Source organism: Eutrigla gurnardus, assembly GCF_963514095.1.
Source record: "Eutrigla gurnardus genome assembly, chromosome: 16".
Lineage (NCBI taxonomy): Eukaryota > Metazoa > Chordata > Actinopteri > Perciformes > Triglidae > Eutrigla > Eutrigla gurnardus.
The window spans coordinates 19,808,366-19,826,434 of NC_139927.1; the positions used below are offsets into that span (position 1 = coordinate 19,808,366).

The 18,069-nt window shown below is 39.4% G+C and overlaps 1 protein-coding gene across 3 annotated transcripts in view; it reads left to right on the plus strand.

Moving 5' to 3' along the window:
* The window catches only part of xrn2 (5'-3' exoribonuclease 2), a 239,777-nt gene that overhangs the window by 13,347 nt on the left and 208,361 nt on the right, over nt 1-18,069 (plus strand). For all 3 annotated transcript variants that reach the window (XM_084031057.1, XM_084031058.1, XM_084031056.1), the window contains exons 17-28: nt 199-293; nt 2,708-2,843; nt 7,092-7,199; nt 7,713-7,802; nt 8,061-8,133; nt 8,250-8,333; nt 8,726-8,823; nt 10,376-10,455; nt 10,604-10,660; nt 12,212-12,280; nt 13,300-13,428; nt 14,813-14,925. In XM_084031057.1, the coding sequence (XP_083887183.1) occupies nt 199-293; nt 2,708-2,843; nt 7,092-7,199; nt 7,713-7,802; nt 8,061-8,133; nt 8,250-8,333; nt 8,726-8,823; nt 10,376-10,455; nt 10,604-10,660; nt 12,212-12,280; nt 13,300-13,428; nt 14,813-14,925 (1,132 nt within the window). The remainder of the gene's footprint in view (nt 1-198; nt 294-2,707; nt 2,844-7,091; nt 7,200-7,712; nt 7,803-8,060; nt 8,134-8,249; nt 8,334-8,725; nt 8,824-10,375; nt 10,456-10,603; nt 10,661-12,211; nt 12,281-13,299; nt 13,429-14,812; nt 14,926-18,069) is intronic.

Here is an 18,069-nt window from a genome sequence, read left to right on the forward strand (position 1 = left end):
AACTCTATGAATGAAGCTTAGAACTATTCAGCTCAGCCCGGCACTGAAAATACAGGAAGTATGGTGGACACACATGGAGATGCTGAGCAGATAGATTATTTGTTGGGAACACTGCACTGATTAAAAACGACTTTTGCTTTGGTTTCTGATGGTTTTATTTTTTTGTTTCGTCTCCTGGGATATTGTCGCCCTGCCCAGTCGTCTGCAGGGCCCAGCGGCAGCGCAGACAACCGAGGGGTGAAAAGGAAAGCTGAGGACAGCGACAGCGAGCCGGAGCCTGAAGACAACGTCCGGTAAACATGCGGGGGTCTTGGTAGAGGGGTCCTTATGGTTAGATTTACAGGGAATACAAGCTGCTGTCTGTGGAAGTAACATTTATATCCGCTTCCTGTCAATGTCTAGTCATAGTCGTGTGTCGTGGAGTGTCATTCCAGTTTAATGTAAACCATAACTGAACAGGCAATAACTTTTATATGCGGTGAAATCAAGGACAAACTCATTTCAATGGGTTTGCTTTTTTTTTTTGCTTTTTTTTTTTTTGAAGACCTTATGGTGTTTTGGGGGGAAATATGTCTAACTGGAAGATGTATTTTCTATTTTATCAATGCACTCCAATAACATTATCAGACTTGTGATGGACAGTTTTATAAAGATATTTGGGGCGATATTTGAGTACATTTAAGAGATGGTCTGTTACAATGAGTAGTTAAAATTGGTAGATACTCAAAATGGTGTTTGAGCTAGACTTTAAACTGATGTTTCTCTTTGGCCACTTCAAAGCCACGAGACTCCATTGACAAAACATTTTTACCTTGCAGAACACTGCAGTGTACATTCAACCCCACTTAAAAAAATCTGAACTATCCCTTTATTTCTAAACACGGCACAGCTGACGAGCACTCGGCTATTGTTGACATTATTCATAACCTAATTGATTAGCTTACTTTGGTAAGTTACAACCTTTTTACAATCATCTGGTAAAGTTCATACCCAGATTTTTCAACTGGAAATGGTTGATTTGGCGTTGAATCCATTTTCTTGTATTCTTTTTTTGGCTGGTAAAACTTATCATTCATATTTTTTTTATCACCTCCCTCAACTAAATGATCTCTTAACACCTGACTGGTAAGTCAGTACGCATGCAGTAGGAACGTCCACCAGACAGCATGCATGTAGTTCATAAAATAAATCAGATTATCTTCGTTTGACAACTGGAGAGATTCAGTCATTAATGCCCCACAGTGCTGCAGCGCAAGCTGTTTAACTACACACACACACACACACACACCCTCTGCTGAACAGCTCCCACTTCCCTCTGCATGTGATTAATATGGAAAGCAGGAATATTTGAGTAAATTCCTCTGTGACGCACTCGTCAAAGCTGCTAAATCCATCGGGCTAAATTGGTATTCATGGAGGCTTTCCTCACAGGAGTCGGCGCTCCCTTCGGGCCGCTCCCAGGATCCATCACACAGATGCTTGAGCGGCCTTGATTATGTGTGCAGAACGGCATTGCCACCCCAAATCTACCAAGAAGTCAAAGCCATTAAACTATTCCAGCAGCAGGGAGGAAGTTAATGCATTTTCGTTTTCGTTTTCGCCTATAGATGAACGGAGTGGCATTTTAATAAGCAAATGTATCATTTAGTTATGTTTGTATGACAAACATGTCATTGTCTGTTCAACGGTGGAATGCATTTACGTCTCAAGGTCACAAACGATACAAGTGATGGGGAAAGTATTGGTGTTAAAGACGGCGTCCACAGCTGATCCCCAAGAGAGTGGATCATTATCATGAGATAAACGGGTGAATGCTGTGTGTCTGGGGAAGGTATGGGAGTATATAGGATGTTAACGATACACAACTCACAATAACTTGATCGAAGTGAATTTCCATTATCGGGATAACTGTAAATATCATCATGAGTGATTTGAAAAAGCTGTCTAGCTCTCTATCATTGTAGATAAGAGAAAAATAGAGCCTGATTTAAGAAATAAATAAAAAATACAGGACACCAAAAAGTTTTTTTGTTAACAGTATTTATCCTTTACTGATGCTGGGAGATTTATGATCTCATATCCCATTATTTGATTGTTTTTTATATAAAAATATTTGTTTCTTGACAAAACAAAGTATCCATATGTTTGAGTGCTATTAAGTTTTATTTTGATAATTAACAGGATATTAGGCTCAGATTTGACCTGATTAGCTGACGTTTGGAGACAAGTTGTCGGGCTCATGACCCGTTAATGCAAAATAGAAATGTTTGTAAAGTCATAACAATGAACATTGAAGCACTGAACAGATTAATGCAACAATGATCATTACATAATATATATTCTGTGTAATGTGTTATTTTACTTTTGTTACTTTAAGTATAATTTGATGCTGCTACTTTTTACTTGTAGAAACGGAGCATTTTTACTTCTTAATTCAAGAGTCCATCGTTAACGAAGGTTTTTTTTAAATGGGGGTTTCTTTATTTAATTGTCCTGCAGCAGAAGATGTCATGTGTTCTACAGATTCTAAAGCCCAATGAGGCACATTTTTGTTTTTTGGCTAAATAGTTAAGTTTAATTGAATTGATTTCTTCCATCAATGGTTATGCAAATTAGCATCCATTCTGACTGTGCATAGCATCGGTGTTCTCAGTATTTCCGATGAGTTGAGGATAACATGTATGTACTATATGTCTGTGTGCTGCAGGCTGTGGGAGGAGGGATGGAAGCAGAGATACTACAAGACCAAGTTCGACGTGGAAGTTACTGAAGAGGAATTCAGGAAGAATGTGGTTCGTTCATACGTGGAGGGTCTCTGCTGGGTGCTGCGCTACTATTACCAGGTAACACTGAATTCACTCTGGGGCTGCTTTGACATGTATCTTCATACCAAGACGCTCATAATCTGAACTGTCATGACATCATTTCATCTGTAATGTGTCTATTCTGCTTTAAGCTTCTTTTTTCTCTTTCTGTAAGTGATGGTTTTACTCGTAGAGGGTTTAATGTCGACTGGTGGAAGTTTGAACACTAATGTGACAAACTTTGAGCTGAAACGGCATTTCTAGGGAGTCTATCCTCTGTGTGGTGACGTATTTCTGACTGACGGGATAGGAGGCGGGTCATAACGTTGGGAGGGATTTCATTTGATGGTTAAAGATGAACTACTCTAGCTGTGTGACGCTGAACGTTCAGATCGATTGATGGATGGATGTCACGATGTTGTTGGTTGAAATTGGTTGGTACTAGCGTATGTTAGCACAACATTTTGTTTTCCAGGAAGAAAAAAGGGAAATATGGGATTTTCATGTAAAAAAAAAAAAAAAAAAAATATGAAGAAATGGATTTCTTTTTATGACTTACAGTTTATTGTTAAATAGGTGTGTGATGTGATCGAAAAGGGTTAAAAGGGCATATTTTTGTTTTTCAACTTTTTAATTTTGCTTCCTTTTGAACTCTTCCAATTAATTGTATTACGTGTCATCTTTTTTTTAAACTTCTACACAATTCAGCCGTATTTCAAACCAAGCAGCACACATCTGAAATTTTCCAATCCTTGGAATTCTTGTTCAAATTCTGTGAAGATCCACAAAAATGCAGATAGAATTACATGTCCTGCTTTAAAGCAGTTTTATAAAGGTGACACGCCATCTACAGAACTATATGTAGGGTAGCCAGGGAACTTTGTTACACATCATACTCTTCTCTTTAGCCCTCTGTTTCCTTACCGTGTCTGCACTGTAAACTAATAACAGTACAAATACCAACACTATGGTTAAAAAGCATTACAGATGGAGATAGAATGAGAACAACCAACTCCGAAGATGTTGCCAAACATCAATAATACTTGAACCTTTTTAAATGTGTCGCTTTTTTTATTTCTTGAATTGCCCACTACGTGAGGGCTTTGGATTTATCCGTGATGCTGTTTGGATTATGATGGAAGGGAACCTGAGAGGATTTCAAAATAAACGTATGAAAAGAGAAGAGAAACAAGAAATTGGAATCGTAATGGAAGTGTCCTTTCAGTATTTAGGGTGTTTTCTAACTTAACGAAAAGGCACCTCATTTGAGACATAATGACAGAAAAATATAACTAATCCAGCTGCCATAACGCTTTACACTCTGCTTGTCTGTTCCAAACTGTTTTTAAAGATGACCTTTTCTGTCAACGGGGATCCTAAAACGTGCCAACAAGTCTTTTTGCTGAGTATTATTTTCAATCATCTAGCCTCAAACTCGTGGTGTCCAAAGAAAACGGGAGCGTTTTTTTGTCAAAAGTCAAGAACTCCTCACTGTGGAGGGTCTCAACAAATAAACCTCGGCACAGCAGAGATATCGGTATCTCCACTTTGTTTGCAGTGTGATTATACACTAAATCATTTTATTGTTGTAAAATATTGATCTTTATCCTGAAATGAAATGATCAGCTGTGGGCCCTCTTCAGAAGAGCCGGGGCCGCCTCGGGCTGAGCCGGGGGATTTGTCCGGGCTGCTTGTGAGCTGTCTATATGCACGCTCTGTGTTGACTCCACATGTTCACCAATCCAAAGCCCCTCTCAGGGGGCCATTCTGGATGAATTCATTAACGGGCCCATGGCGGACCGGGACGTGTCTGCTCTCTGCTGCCACACATTCACGGTTCTGTCCGCCGCCACCGCTGCGTTATGGTCACGCACACGCCGCCAAAGGATCCGCGCTGCGTTTATGAAAACACGAAAGCTTCACAGTCTGCATCTCATTTTTAAGGTTTGAAACCCTGAAGAAGGCGGCGTTTCCAACCTGAGCCTCTATTTGGTAGAGTGGAAGGAGGGACTGCATTAATTTTGTGTTTATCGTTTTTAGCATACCCTGGATACCTTCTCATATAGAGAAGTGTAGCTTACTTGTTTTATTTAGGTTCCAATCCGATCCAGATTCCAGTTGCAATCTGAGGATTTGATATCATATATTTTGATATTATTCTAGTTTAGTTGAAGCTTGAATAATTCAAACAAATGTAATTAAGAGACAAAAAAAAACCTCTATAAATTGCATTATGGTAAACGTAATAATCACAATAAGAAATAAAAAAAAAAAAAAACAACATAATATTAAAACTAGTTGTGATAAAAGCCAATAAGTATTTTTTATTATTTGACGGTACAATTGTATGTGAAATACCGTAGTATAAGACTGATATTGAGTGTGATCAGACAAAACTTTAAGTACGTTTCTCACTTCAGGCTTAATTTTTTTTTCAATATACAGTATATTGTTTAATAGGTGACCGAGGATGTGATTGAAAAGGGCATTTTTTATTTGAGATTTAAATTTGGCATTATTTCCCACGTTTCATCAAACTAGATCTCTAAATAAACCATTACGCTTCATTAGTTTAATTAACAATTAATCAGTCAAAGTGTATTGTAGTTGATTATTATTGGCGCTGAATTGGTTCGTTAATTTATTGTAAAAAATGATGCTGTTTCTTACGTGATGGTTTACTGTTTTTCTGTTTTATTTGACAACAGATTTGATGTCTTTGGGTTTGGGGCATTTGGTTGGCTATCACCTTTCATAGACCAAACCATTGATTCATTCTTATTAATTAAGTTAATACTAAAAACATTGGTTAGTTTCCGTCTTTTGTAACTTCCTATGATACACATAAGGCGAGATCTCAGTTAATCATTACCCAGTTTTTTTCTTATAGTCGGGCTTTCTTCCTCATGTCTGTAGTTGTGAAACGGGGTTGAAAATATTATCATTGATCATTATTCATTTTTACGGTTGTGGTTTGTGGTCTTTGACCTTGCCGGCCAAGTCACAAATTAATTTCTCTCCAAGACAAAACATTTGGTCACATTAACATAAATTACCTGTGTGATTATTTGAGTGGAGATGGAGCCTCGTCTAGCTTTTATTATGGTAAATTCCCCATATTATCATTTGAATGACCATCTTTAGTAATAGAGTGGCGGTGAGATTGGCTGAGATGTGAGGATTGGTGGATTTATCAGCAACGGTCTTTTTTCTCAGGTGGATTATGGGAAATGAAGGTCATTCTTTGGTCAGAGACGTGTTTATTCAGGAAGGATAAGTGATCCGAATGCCGGATCTGCAGGGTTCGATTTCTCTGCTTCTTTGGTCCCACAAACATTTCAAAAACTCGGTTTAGGTGGGAATTATCAGCAGGAGAATATTTCGTCCTCTGATGCTCCGGCATTCGCCGTACAATCTAGTTTCCCACAATGCCTGGATCGGAGTTTGAGACGCTGTAGTGAAGCAGCAAAAATAAACCTCATTTCCTTCTTGTCATTGAAGTTTAGGGGGAGTTTATACAGTTTTAAACTGTCTGTGATCACGAATCAGCCTTGGAAGGTTTTTAAATGTCAGCGTTGGTCTGATCAGATTGGATTTTAAGCTTTGTGCTGCAGTGGAACTTTTGTAAGGAAAAAGGGCAAAGAAAAGCTTTTTTTTTCTCTTTTCTGAAATAACTGAATGTTGAAATAACTTGAGATGTTCTGTAGCACAAAGGGAAGAACAACAACCGTTGGGCGTAGAGCTGATGAAATACGTTACATCACTTAAGGTCTTTGGTCCGTGCCAAACATTCTCTGTGAAAGTCCTTGGAAAATGTTTCTACAGAAACTTCTTGAAAATTGATTTTCAACATAATCTGGTGTTTCAGCTCCACAATCGCATGTGTAAACCAAAAATATTTTAATATTTCATATGAAACACTCCTGTCATGTTTGTGTCTCACACCAAACAGTGAGCAGACCGAAGCTAGCTTAGCATTAAAATATCATAATCAACACAGTCAAAGTTTCTATGAATACTTTTTTGCAGTTGCATTCTTCAAAGCTTTAGAGTTTGGACATTTTTGTTTAGGCATCTTGAAAGTGTTTTTTCTTTTCTTTTTTTATTAACTGTAATTTTTTTTTTATTCATTTTTTTTTACCATTTTCAGACATTTATGGAATAGACTTAATAGTGAATCACTTAATCACTTAGCGAAATGCTAAATGCAGGCTGTGCAGCTTGTTGCGATATCTTCTCACATGTAAAGTCATATTAAACTTTATTTTTTTCCGTGGTGATCTGCAGGGCTGTGCCTCCTGGAAGTGGTACTTCCCGTTCCACTACGCTCCGTTCGCCTCCGACTTCAAAGACATCAAAGGGATGTTCACAGATTTTGAGAAGGATACCAAACCAGTAAGAACGGATGGAAAACTCTCTTCTTCTTTCTTTTGTTGTCTCTGATTTGTTTCATCTCCTCTTTCATTACACTTGTTGAATATGTTGCTCCAATCAAATGCCAGTAAACTCACTCTGCTATATGAAGCCTTGTGTGAAGGTGTTATTTTTAATACAATCCATTAAGACATGGCTTCACAAGGCTTCATAATAAATATAGATACTGACCGTTCAGGATTAAGATTCTGATGACAAACAAACTGGGGGGGGGTAGCCAAGGGTCAAGTCTGCCTTGGACAGAGTACGATTTTCCTGGAAAATGAAGGCTCCATTTACGGCACAAAGGAAGTGTGTCAGCATTGGGTTATATTGTGTCCTGAATCACAATAACCAGTTTAATATTGGCCAATAAATCCTGGTGAATTCACATACTTCTCCCTTCCCTGGATCTGTTACAATGGAGTAAAGGCAAGACTGTTGAATCGCTTAATGATGTGAGTCTGTTAATTTGTACGTGGTTGTTGTGTGCAGTTCAAGCCACTGGAGCAGTTGATGGGAGTCTTTCCTGCCGCCAGCGGCAACTTCCTGCCCACAACCTGGAGGAGCCTCATGAGCAGTCCGGTAAGTCCTGCGGGCGGTGCAGAGAGACCGGGACTTTGTTATAATGGTTACATGTCAAGATGGGTTTGGATTTTTTTTTTTTTTAAACTAACAGATCAGTAGGGAATAAATATCTGACATAGAGTGATATTTCTTTCTTTTTTTTTAAATGCTGACTTCCGTTGAGTGAGGGTAGATTTCACTCAACCTTGGCCATAAATGAGCAGTTTCATCTTTTTACAAGTTGTAGTTTTTCAAGTGTCACTTCTTTTGACACAGGATTCTTCCATCATCGACTTTTATCCCGACGACTTTGCCATTGATCTCAACGGCAAGAAATACGCCTGGCAGGGTGAGTCACCTCCACACTCAGAACCCAGCTTTTAAAGGGCCAGTGTTCAGGAGGTCCAGAACTAAGTAGCACTAACACTACTAACGTTACATGCCTGTATGTGTTTTATATTGAAGGTGTGGCTTTGTTGCCTTTTGTGGATGAACGTCGTCTGAGGGCTGCTCTGGCTGAAGTCTATCCCGACCTCACGCCTGAGGAAGGTGAGCACAAACGGCACTTTAAACACTGGAAAAACTCTGGACTTCTCCTCTTTTTCTTTTTTTTATGAACATAATCTTCTGTAACAAAATGGGTCTCTGTGTATCTATGATTAGCGTTTTTATTGAAGAAATTATGAAGCACGATGCTTTAGAACTGAGAAAAGTCATATATATATATGGAAGATGGTTTAATCCTGGTATCTTAATGTCCCTCATTCCTCCTCCGCCTGACTTCACTACTCTGTTGTTTTGTAGTTTTGTGTTTCAGCCTCGCTCTCCATCATCTCTTCTCCTCTACCATGCAATCCACAACAATTTTCAGGCCCAGTCTGCCCAGTAATAACCGTTTTTTTCCCTCCCTGGTCGCATCTGCTGTCTGTCCTCTGATGCAGTGCGGAGAAACAGTCTGGGGAGCGACGTGATGTTTCTGGAGAAGTCTCACCCGCTCTTCGACTTCATCCATGAACTCTACCGCACAGAATCTCAGGAGGTAACGAAACGCCGAACCCCACAACAAACATGATAAATACATCACACTAAATTAAATCAAACTGATTGTACTCAACAGTGCTGTTACATATTTCTTGTTAGGTTTTAAAGCCTCAAACTTTTTGACTGGAAGCAACAAAAGGCCTGAAGGGAAATGCGGTCTTAATATTGACAAATACGATGACTGTGGGAGTGTTTTTGAGTAAATGTTTCAGGTACTTGTACCTTACTTGAATTGCTACGCTCACATCTGCTCTCATTTCGACACGTATCTGTAATAATAGTCTTCTGCTGTGGATCAAAACGTTCACGGCTGGTAACATGTCTGCATTACTTGCTGCCTCGTTCTGTTGCAGATGTTTGCAACGCTGAGCAGGTGTCATCAGAGTTGGATTTAGTCTCTTGATTATGCATTTGTAAAACTAAAGCAACTTGTTGTTCAGACTCCTATTTGACTCACTGAGTGAGAACTTGATGAGCATTTCAGTGAAGCAAAAGCTGCACATAAAACTGCAAACGTCAGGTTTCATACGTATACTGCACTCATTTAAAGACCTGGGTCACTGTACAAGTTTACAGATGAAGGCATTTAAAAATCATTATTATAATGGTTATCATAGGTGGTTTTTTTCCTGGAAAAAAACAGAAATCTGATGCCAGCTACTCAAATGTTAATTGTAATCCAAAAACAAGCAACATACTGAGGATTTATCCATTTTAGGCTCTTGTTGTGTTAAACCTGTCAAGTTTGTCTTAACTGCTGGCACTCGAGAATACCGCATGGGTTCATCAACATGAAAAAGATTGATCCTCTGAGGAGCAGGAATGTGAAAAACAAATTAGATTTGACTGTTAAAGATGGGGTATGTAATCCTGTTCAGAAGCACTTTTTGTTATACTGGGTGAAATGGCCCGTCTAATTTCAGAGGGATCAGTACATTATGTCATCAGGAAAAGGAATGGAATTAAAGAGGAGGAGGTGCTATTTTCAAATCTTGCTAGCTCTCTTGCTAGCTTTCCAACATTACATACCCCAGCTTTAACACAGTAGGTGCAAAAAAACCTTGAAAACTAGAACATTTGGGGAAAATCAACACTTAAATGTTGAGCTCGACAGAAATTGGTCTATTAAAAGCAAAATGTGAGACTGTAATCTACCTCCTGAGCCACAACCGCCCTACCAATCTGTGGCTCGCACGTATAATGGAGCAGAACAATGTAAAAATACACTTAGGGTCACATTGGTACACAGGCTGTGTTATAGTATACATTTCCTGTGTGAAATGTCTAAAAGAAGGCTGACTAAAACATTCTAAACATAATAGATATCTCATGTGCAAAATGGAAGAGGTTTATCCTCTGAATGTAATCAGCTAAGGAAGTATTCCTCGTGAGTAATACAAAAACACCTTAGAGTAATTTTCTATGATGCACATCCTCTAGTAAGGTACGAGGATATTGTAAGAACTGGATATTTTACTGCTGCTGCATCCACACCCTGAATCAAATCTCCATTTATTACATGATACAAATTTCACCTTCACCTCCTTCAGGGCACCGATATCCCTGCAGAGCTGTGCCATGGAATCCTGGGTACTTTAAATCTCGATGACAACCCTATTCTGCCAGATAAGTACGGGAACACCTGCTTTATTCTCACCTTTTGGTTGCGTTTAGTCTCGTTTTCTAATGCTTTTAAAAACTACTCCACTGAAGGAGCCGTCCACGCGTGACCACTTTAACCTGCTTATTTATCCACATTTCTGGCATTCATCCTTCAGGGCCGTGGCATCACCCATTCCGACGCTGCGTGACATTTCACAGAACAGTGCCATCGGGTAAGAAAGCTATCTGAAGTTATTTCTTATGTTTTCACAGTCAAGCACTAAGTTTTTTTCCAGGTTGAAATATCTGACCACGTTGCACTTGTGGTTAATTGATCTAAATATTGCAAAGATGGTTTGTTTTTTTTTGGTTTGTGCACCGATACTATCTCCTCATGCCCTCTGTATTTATACATAGATTATACTGAAAGTAAAGCTGCTATCTTTCCAAATGTGTGTGCTTGAACTCCCACTCTGCATCAGTTTGACTGGAATGAGGAGTGTTTGGAGTGAAAATATTCAGACTAAGCTGATGTCAAAGTGAAGGTCCACAAAACAAGAGGAACACCTGTCCTTTATTTTTGAAGCTTATAGTAAGGTGTTAATCATAATCTAACTTTAACTCATCATCATTATAGTACAAGTAATGGTTGAAGGGCAAAGTAATGTCTTGTTTTATCTGAAGTTATTCAGATTATCAAATGGAGAAAAGCTGAATTTTCGCTGAATGAAAATGCCTAAAATCATCATTAAAGTCAGTTTTCAGTGGAGGGTGTTGTATTGAGTTGTATTATGGGCACATATTTTATGTACATGTACACGTACATGAAGTATACATATGTTCATGTACATTAAGTAAAAGTACACATTGTATGTAAATATATACATAGTTTATGGGCATACACATAGACATATTATGTGTATATATACAAATAGTTACTGTAAATATACACATATACATGTACTTTATGTACATATAAACATACTATAGATACGGTACATATACAGTGCATTCAGAAAGACCCCTTACATTTTTCATGTTTTCACGTTGCCAGACTCATGGTAACCACATCAATTTACACTCAATACTCTATAATGACAAACAGGAAATGGAATTGGAGAAAGGTTTTGCAAATTTATTTAAAAGGAAAAACTGAAATTTCACATTGACAATAAGTATTCCGACCCTTTGCTATGACTTAACATGTAAACTGGGCTCCACCCATTTCTCTTGATCATCTTTGAGATGTTTCTCCACCTTGAATGGAGTCCACCTGCGGTAAAACCAATTGACTGGACATCATTTGGAAAGGCACACACCTGTGTTTAAAAGATCTCACAGCTGACGATGCATATCAGATGTGTTTGTATACATGTGATCTACATGCATATATGCATACATACATACTTTATGTAAACAAACTATATCAGGCAGATATCTTTCCCATTATATTTTGTCCCTGTGATTCATACGTTCTCACATCCAGACATTTGCAGAGCAGCTCCAAAACAGATAATAGTTTGATCCATCAGTGTTGAACTCTGTGTATCTGTACACCCACCTCTCATTGGAGTAATAATACCAGTGTGCAGCCTTTCTCTGGGGGAGAAGACATTCAGGAACATGTGGGAAATGATGGGTTGAGAATGGCATCACTTTATCACAAGAATAATCCTCAACATCAAACCCCACAAACTCAGGATCTCTGTGTTGAAGGGGTCATTTTGTTCTAGCATATGGTCGTTTTTTGTCCTCGGTTTAAAGCAATTTTCTCTTGTTTCCAGAGTGAAGTTCAAGGACCCCCACTATGCAGATGACTTTGTGTTCAAGGCGGTCCTCCTTTCTGGAGCCAAGTGAGTTTTTTTTTCTTAAATGTATCTCTGATATGCGTTGCTCAATAGACTAGGCTTTTTCTTTTCAGCTGTCGAAAGAGTTGCTTTATTTTGCACCTCTATATTAAATTATAGGTCATCATCCCACAAATCAACCAAAAAAAAAACAGCCAAACTTTCAAACTGTTAGGGATATAGCATTTGAATGTACTAGGGATGTACCGATACCACCTCTTCAGACCAAGTACAAGTACCATTACAGTTCTAAAAATTACTTTGAAAACATGTTTGATTTTCATCAAATAATCCTCACACTCAAAAAAAAAAAAAAAAAAAACCATGATGCTGTTACATTTCAATGATATCTCTATCAGTTAAACTCTTAAATATTAAAGATAAACAAAAGCTGAGACTCAGAGGAGCAGCGTGTTACCTAAAGGAGAATAGTACTGGTCCTCCTTAAAGGTCAGTCCACCTTAAGTGTGCCTGAGCTGGCTCAACTGATGAGAGGTTAATGTCACGTTTCTGCAGTGGTTTTATGAGTACAGCATCGGACCGGATACTAATATCTGTACTGGTGCATCCCTGTCATACTCATAATAGTACTCCGATACGAGTGCATCCTGTATCCCTAACAGCGTTTTAAAAATGGAACATTTCGTTTCTCCTTTAACTGACAGCACAGTTAAATGGTTAATTGTTAACATCCCTACTGCAAACTCTGCTCCGTTTGTATCGGCAAACATCAGTGTGACGTCTTCCAAATCTTCCAAATACTCATTTTGTTTGATTCTGTTAATGTAATCTTGAATTTAAAATGATAGAAAAGTCAAAAGTACATAATCACCATGTGTCTCAGAGGCAGCAATAAGAAAATAATTATTTTTCCTAGTTGAAATGCATTTACCGGTTCATTTATTAGGATTGTGTTGGTTCTTTGTCTGCAGGGTTTAAGTTGGAAATAACCACGCTTCTGTCTGTCATTTATGTTATGATTAAATTATTTTCACTAAACTTAAACTCTGTTTTTGTTGTGTCAGGATGCCCAATAAGGTCCTGAAGCCAGGGGACTGGGAGAAAGGCAACAGGGAGCCATGGAGACCACAGCTGGGCTTCAACCAACACAGGCAGCAGGCTCACCTGGACCAGTCCGGCTTCCGGGCTCTGGGGTAAGTTCTCCTGGGACTATTCACTGTTACCTCCAATAAGTCACATTGATTCATCTAGTGGTTCTATAAAGCTATGAAATCATTAATGTCAGAAGGATTGTCGTCACTGATATGGAAGGTTGACTAACTTAAAAAGATTTGCTCACAGTACATTAGAAATTAAATGAAGTACTACATTAAGTCTAACAGGCCTGTGCATGCAGCATTATTAAGTTATATACATATGGTTCAGAAAACTCAAACACCTTCTTGTAAATCATCTTGCAGGGGATGCTGATCTAATTTTATAGTACATGAATGTTAAACAATGCTGCTGATTCTGCAGTGACTCAGTATTCAGATTTGGGAGAAGAGTACAGTATTTTAAAATGGAATATCTGTTTAAATGTTTGCATCCCCCCTCCCCTCCCCGTGCTCCCCATTAACCAGCCATCCTTGATTATGATCTAAGCTTTCTCCTCCACACATTGATATTATCATTAAGGAAATGTGAATAATTGAACATCTGGCTCGGTCCGACTGTGGCGTGTTTGGGAATTAATTATCGCCGGATTTGAAGAAACGGCATGTATTCCAATTGTTTGCTTTTTTTCTGCTAAACTCCGTTAATTCAGTAATTCAGGCAGTTATGTGCCTTGATGGGGCCAAATAGGCAGGTGCTCAGAGGACGGCGAGCAAGAAATCCTGGAGAATCATTAAGAAAATTATCCTTTTTTTTGTTGCCGTGTTAATTTTAAATCCAGTCTGAGGCATGAAGCCAGTGTTCACCTCTGATATAATCTGCTATAGAACACACAGCACAGCATGAGTTTTGCTGTTTATATTTTTCTGTATTTATTAGTTATTCAGTAGCAGCATCTAAATGGTTAATGGACTGTAATTATCTAATGCTTTCATCTGCTGCTGGCCTGATCATCAGGAGCGGTTTAGGATTCAGTGTCTTGCCCAAGGACACTACGATTGTGGACACGTGGAGCTGCCAGCCTTATGTCAAGCCCGATAAATCTGCAGGACTGCGTTCACGATTCATACAAACATCAATGGCTTTCTTTTCCTGAATTCAAGGATCAAACTGATGGATCATAGCCCAACAGCACACTGATGATGATCGGGAAAACGGTTATTCCTGTCCAAAGTTGTAAGCTCCTTTGTCAGTGTCTTGGCATCAGATTGGCAGATGTGTCTCAAACAGGACTTTCTTATGTTTAATGTGTCCATTAATTAGCCACTAAACCTGAAAGAAGCTCCGGAGGCAAATGTAAGAGATTGAAGGAGAAGAGATGAGAAGACAACATGTTTCTATATAAAGATGGTGAAAACATGTCTTTTGCTGCTGTTTTAAATCGGTGTCTTACAGCCTGACTTCTTCTCTCTGTTCCTTCAGTCAAAGTCTGAACAGAAACCGTGGCGGAGGACAGTACAGCAACGCCCCTCCACCCAACGCCTACCAAGGAAACTACCGTTCTGCAGACGGCGGCGGCGGCCAGTCTTTCCAACGTAAGAAACACACAGCTTTCAAAAGCTTGATATCTCACAGTCAAATATGAGAGGATTAATGTGTATGTGTGAATGGGCTCTCGCTTTGGGGAGCTTACAACATCTCCTTTCTCTCTGTATTTCCTATAGCTCTTCTATCACAATCAAATATGATCAAAAACAGAGATTCAACTTGAGGAAGTGTGATATTTGAGACCTCACTTTCCTGTTTATTCTGGATTGTAAGAGGTCTCAGAAACACAACAAACAGCTTCACATTATAACAATGAGTCTGATGTGGTGACGGAAACATTGACGGTCTGGTGAATTTAACAATCAAAAAAACTAGTGTACCCTGTGAAACTGCTGCTTCCAAGGTTGTGACTGAACTTTAAAATTGTGTGAATTGTTTGATTCACATATGTAGCCTTTTCAATTACAATACAATATGATACACTTTATTACTATCCTACATATTATGCCAGCACCTAGTTCAAATATTTCTTTTCACAATTTCTTCCTCTTGAGAATGTTCTTCTTCCTGTCCTGAAATCGAGGTCACTGAGAAGCTGAAAGTATTTCTGCTTCCTTAATCAATACTTGCCGGTCCCTTTCACTAGTTCTTTTTGTCCCATTAACTGCTGTTGCACAGCAACAGAATCTCAAATATGTTGAAGAATTGACATTTTGTTCATCCACTAAACTGATATTTTAGCGCCGAAGACTCATTCGCGGAGCGAGTTTTCTATGTGTATGAGTTTGACTGGGGAGTAACTGCTGTTTGGTACAAGTTACCAGAAGTACCAGATACACCGGGAAAGCAAACGGCTTCCTGTATTAGTTCATTCCATCACCCAGGGGTGCTCTGCAAATTGAATTTACTACAGCGCTATGAACCCAAAAAACTATTTTATTGTGCTTTAATTGCATTAAGCGGATAAAAAGGATCAATGTTTCGATGATTTTTGTTTCCATTGACCGTCGTTAAATCATTTTGAACAGCAACACAAGTATTACTACTTTTTGTTTTGTTTCAATTTTGGAGTAATTTTACCCCAAACCATGTTTTTACTAAACCTGACCACGTGGTTTTGTTGCCTCTACCTAACTATGTAGTTTGAGTGTAGTTTAGCTGTATGGAAATGTCATTTTGTAGGAGACAGAATTATATGTTCGTATATCTCGTTCGAAACGAAGCTCACATGCAGAATGAATGCAGCATTCTTCCTCAGAACAAGCAATTTAGCAGGAAATCTAATGAACAAAACCAACAGCAACTCGAACAAACTCCTACTGGTTTCAAGCCTCTCTCTCCTCTCATCAGCTGTTGCCCAAGTGTCCTTGAGCCAGAACGCTGAACATGGTACTTTATGATCTATAGCGTCGTCTCAATGCACAACACATAATACAGACAAACAGTGTTATTTCATTTTGTCTACACAGCTACCGCGCTCTTTAAGACTTTTGTTTCTGATTAAAAGGCTTTCTTTTGTGCGCCAACGTTGAACGTCGTCACACATGGAGGCAGAATCTCTTCCCGGCTCCTAATCACGGTGTGCACTCGGCCCCGGCCTCGGCCCCGCGGTGCTCTGCCAGCTCTTCTCCAGGTTGACTTTGATGTGCCAATTTGCAAGTAGATGAATAATCTCATCTGCCCACTGATGGCGTGCGGGGGTGTCGTGGCTATTCTGGTGGCACTTGATGCAAATGGGGTTTTTGGCTCCTCCAGATTGCGGCAGCACCTCCCCTGGCCTCTGCTGCTCGTTCTTAATATTAAACTAGTCAATTAGCTGTCCAGGATGTTCTGTGTTTTTAATCTCTATATTTTTCCATCATTGTTGGGGAAATTATTACTTTAACAAATACCCGCAGCTTAAATGCTGCTGTTTAAGGTAGCACTGATGGGATTTCTGCTGATTATTGTCTGTTTCAAGTTGTAAAACCTTTTTTAAACTTTTTTTGTAGAGCAGTCACATGCTTGGTTTTGGTCTAAAATAAGATTCAATCAGCAGCTGGAATTCTTCTTGATTTCTGTACAACATTGGTCAAATCTGAACTTAAGCAACTGAGAGATTGACATCCGTTGGAATGTGATTATCCAGACAAGTAGGTCTTATTCGGCAGCAGGAGGCCGGACGCTTGCTTTTGTCCAGATAACGCTTTCTCAGGCCCAATCCTCTGCTCGGCCAGTAATCACTGCAGGCTTTGCTGCTCTGGGCTTTTGTGATTTCGTTGGTGGTGGTGGGGGTTGCTGATTAGCGTTGTGGGAGACCCGGGCCAGTAATGAGACCATGGAGTGGCTCCGCTGGACACAGTGGCCCCCTCTGATAAAAGCATCCGGGAGGATCCCGTTTGATTGGGTGTGTGATGCACTCTGAAGAGGGTTGAAACCAAAGTTAACTTCCCCTTTGACGGTGCTGCTACCTCCTGCGGTGATGTGTCAACACGCTGCCTCTGAAACGTGCTGCAGGGCTTTGTGCACCGCAGCCGGATCAGCTGGTGTTTAATAACCAGCCGGGGAGTCTCTGCTGGTGGCCATTATTGTCTTTGACACACGGTGACACCAAATTTTAACCAGGGCAGCAAAGTAACGGATTCCTCCAGCGGCCACAGTGGCTGATAAGCCCCCAAACTGCCCAGCCACTTCAGAATAACAACTGCACATAATAGCTGCTCACAGTGGCTGGCAGACGAACTTCAATGACAAGTCACCAGATACATGTGGCCCTGCTGAGAATAGGATGTGTTCACAAAACATTCTTATAAAACATATTTACTTTTTAATACCCCCAAACAATCCAGGACTGTTGTTTCTTCCCACAAGGGATGCATTCACTGGCGCCTCGATATTTTGCTCAGTATTTATACCCCCATATTGATTTAAGCTCTGCGGCTTCAAGACGGAGCATCAGCCACTTTTATTGTAGGAGATGAGAAGGTATTTGAGGATTGTACTCGTTTTGGTAACAAGGTTTCAGAAGTTCAAGGTTTGTGTGTGAATAGTTTTGTTTGGATGTAAATGGTAAGCGTCGAGCAGGGTTGCTTTGCAAGAACATATTTTGCACGTCGTATTTTAAATTCTTTGAGATTTTTTGGGCTTTGTACCTCAATTCCCTTAGAAATCTGAACAAAATGTTGAATTATTGACACATTCTCAGGTGTTTC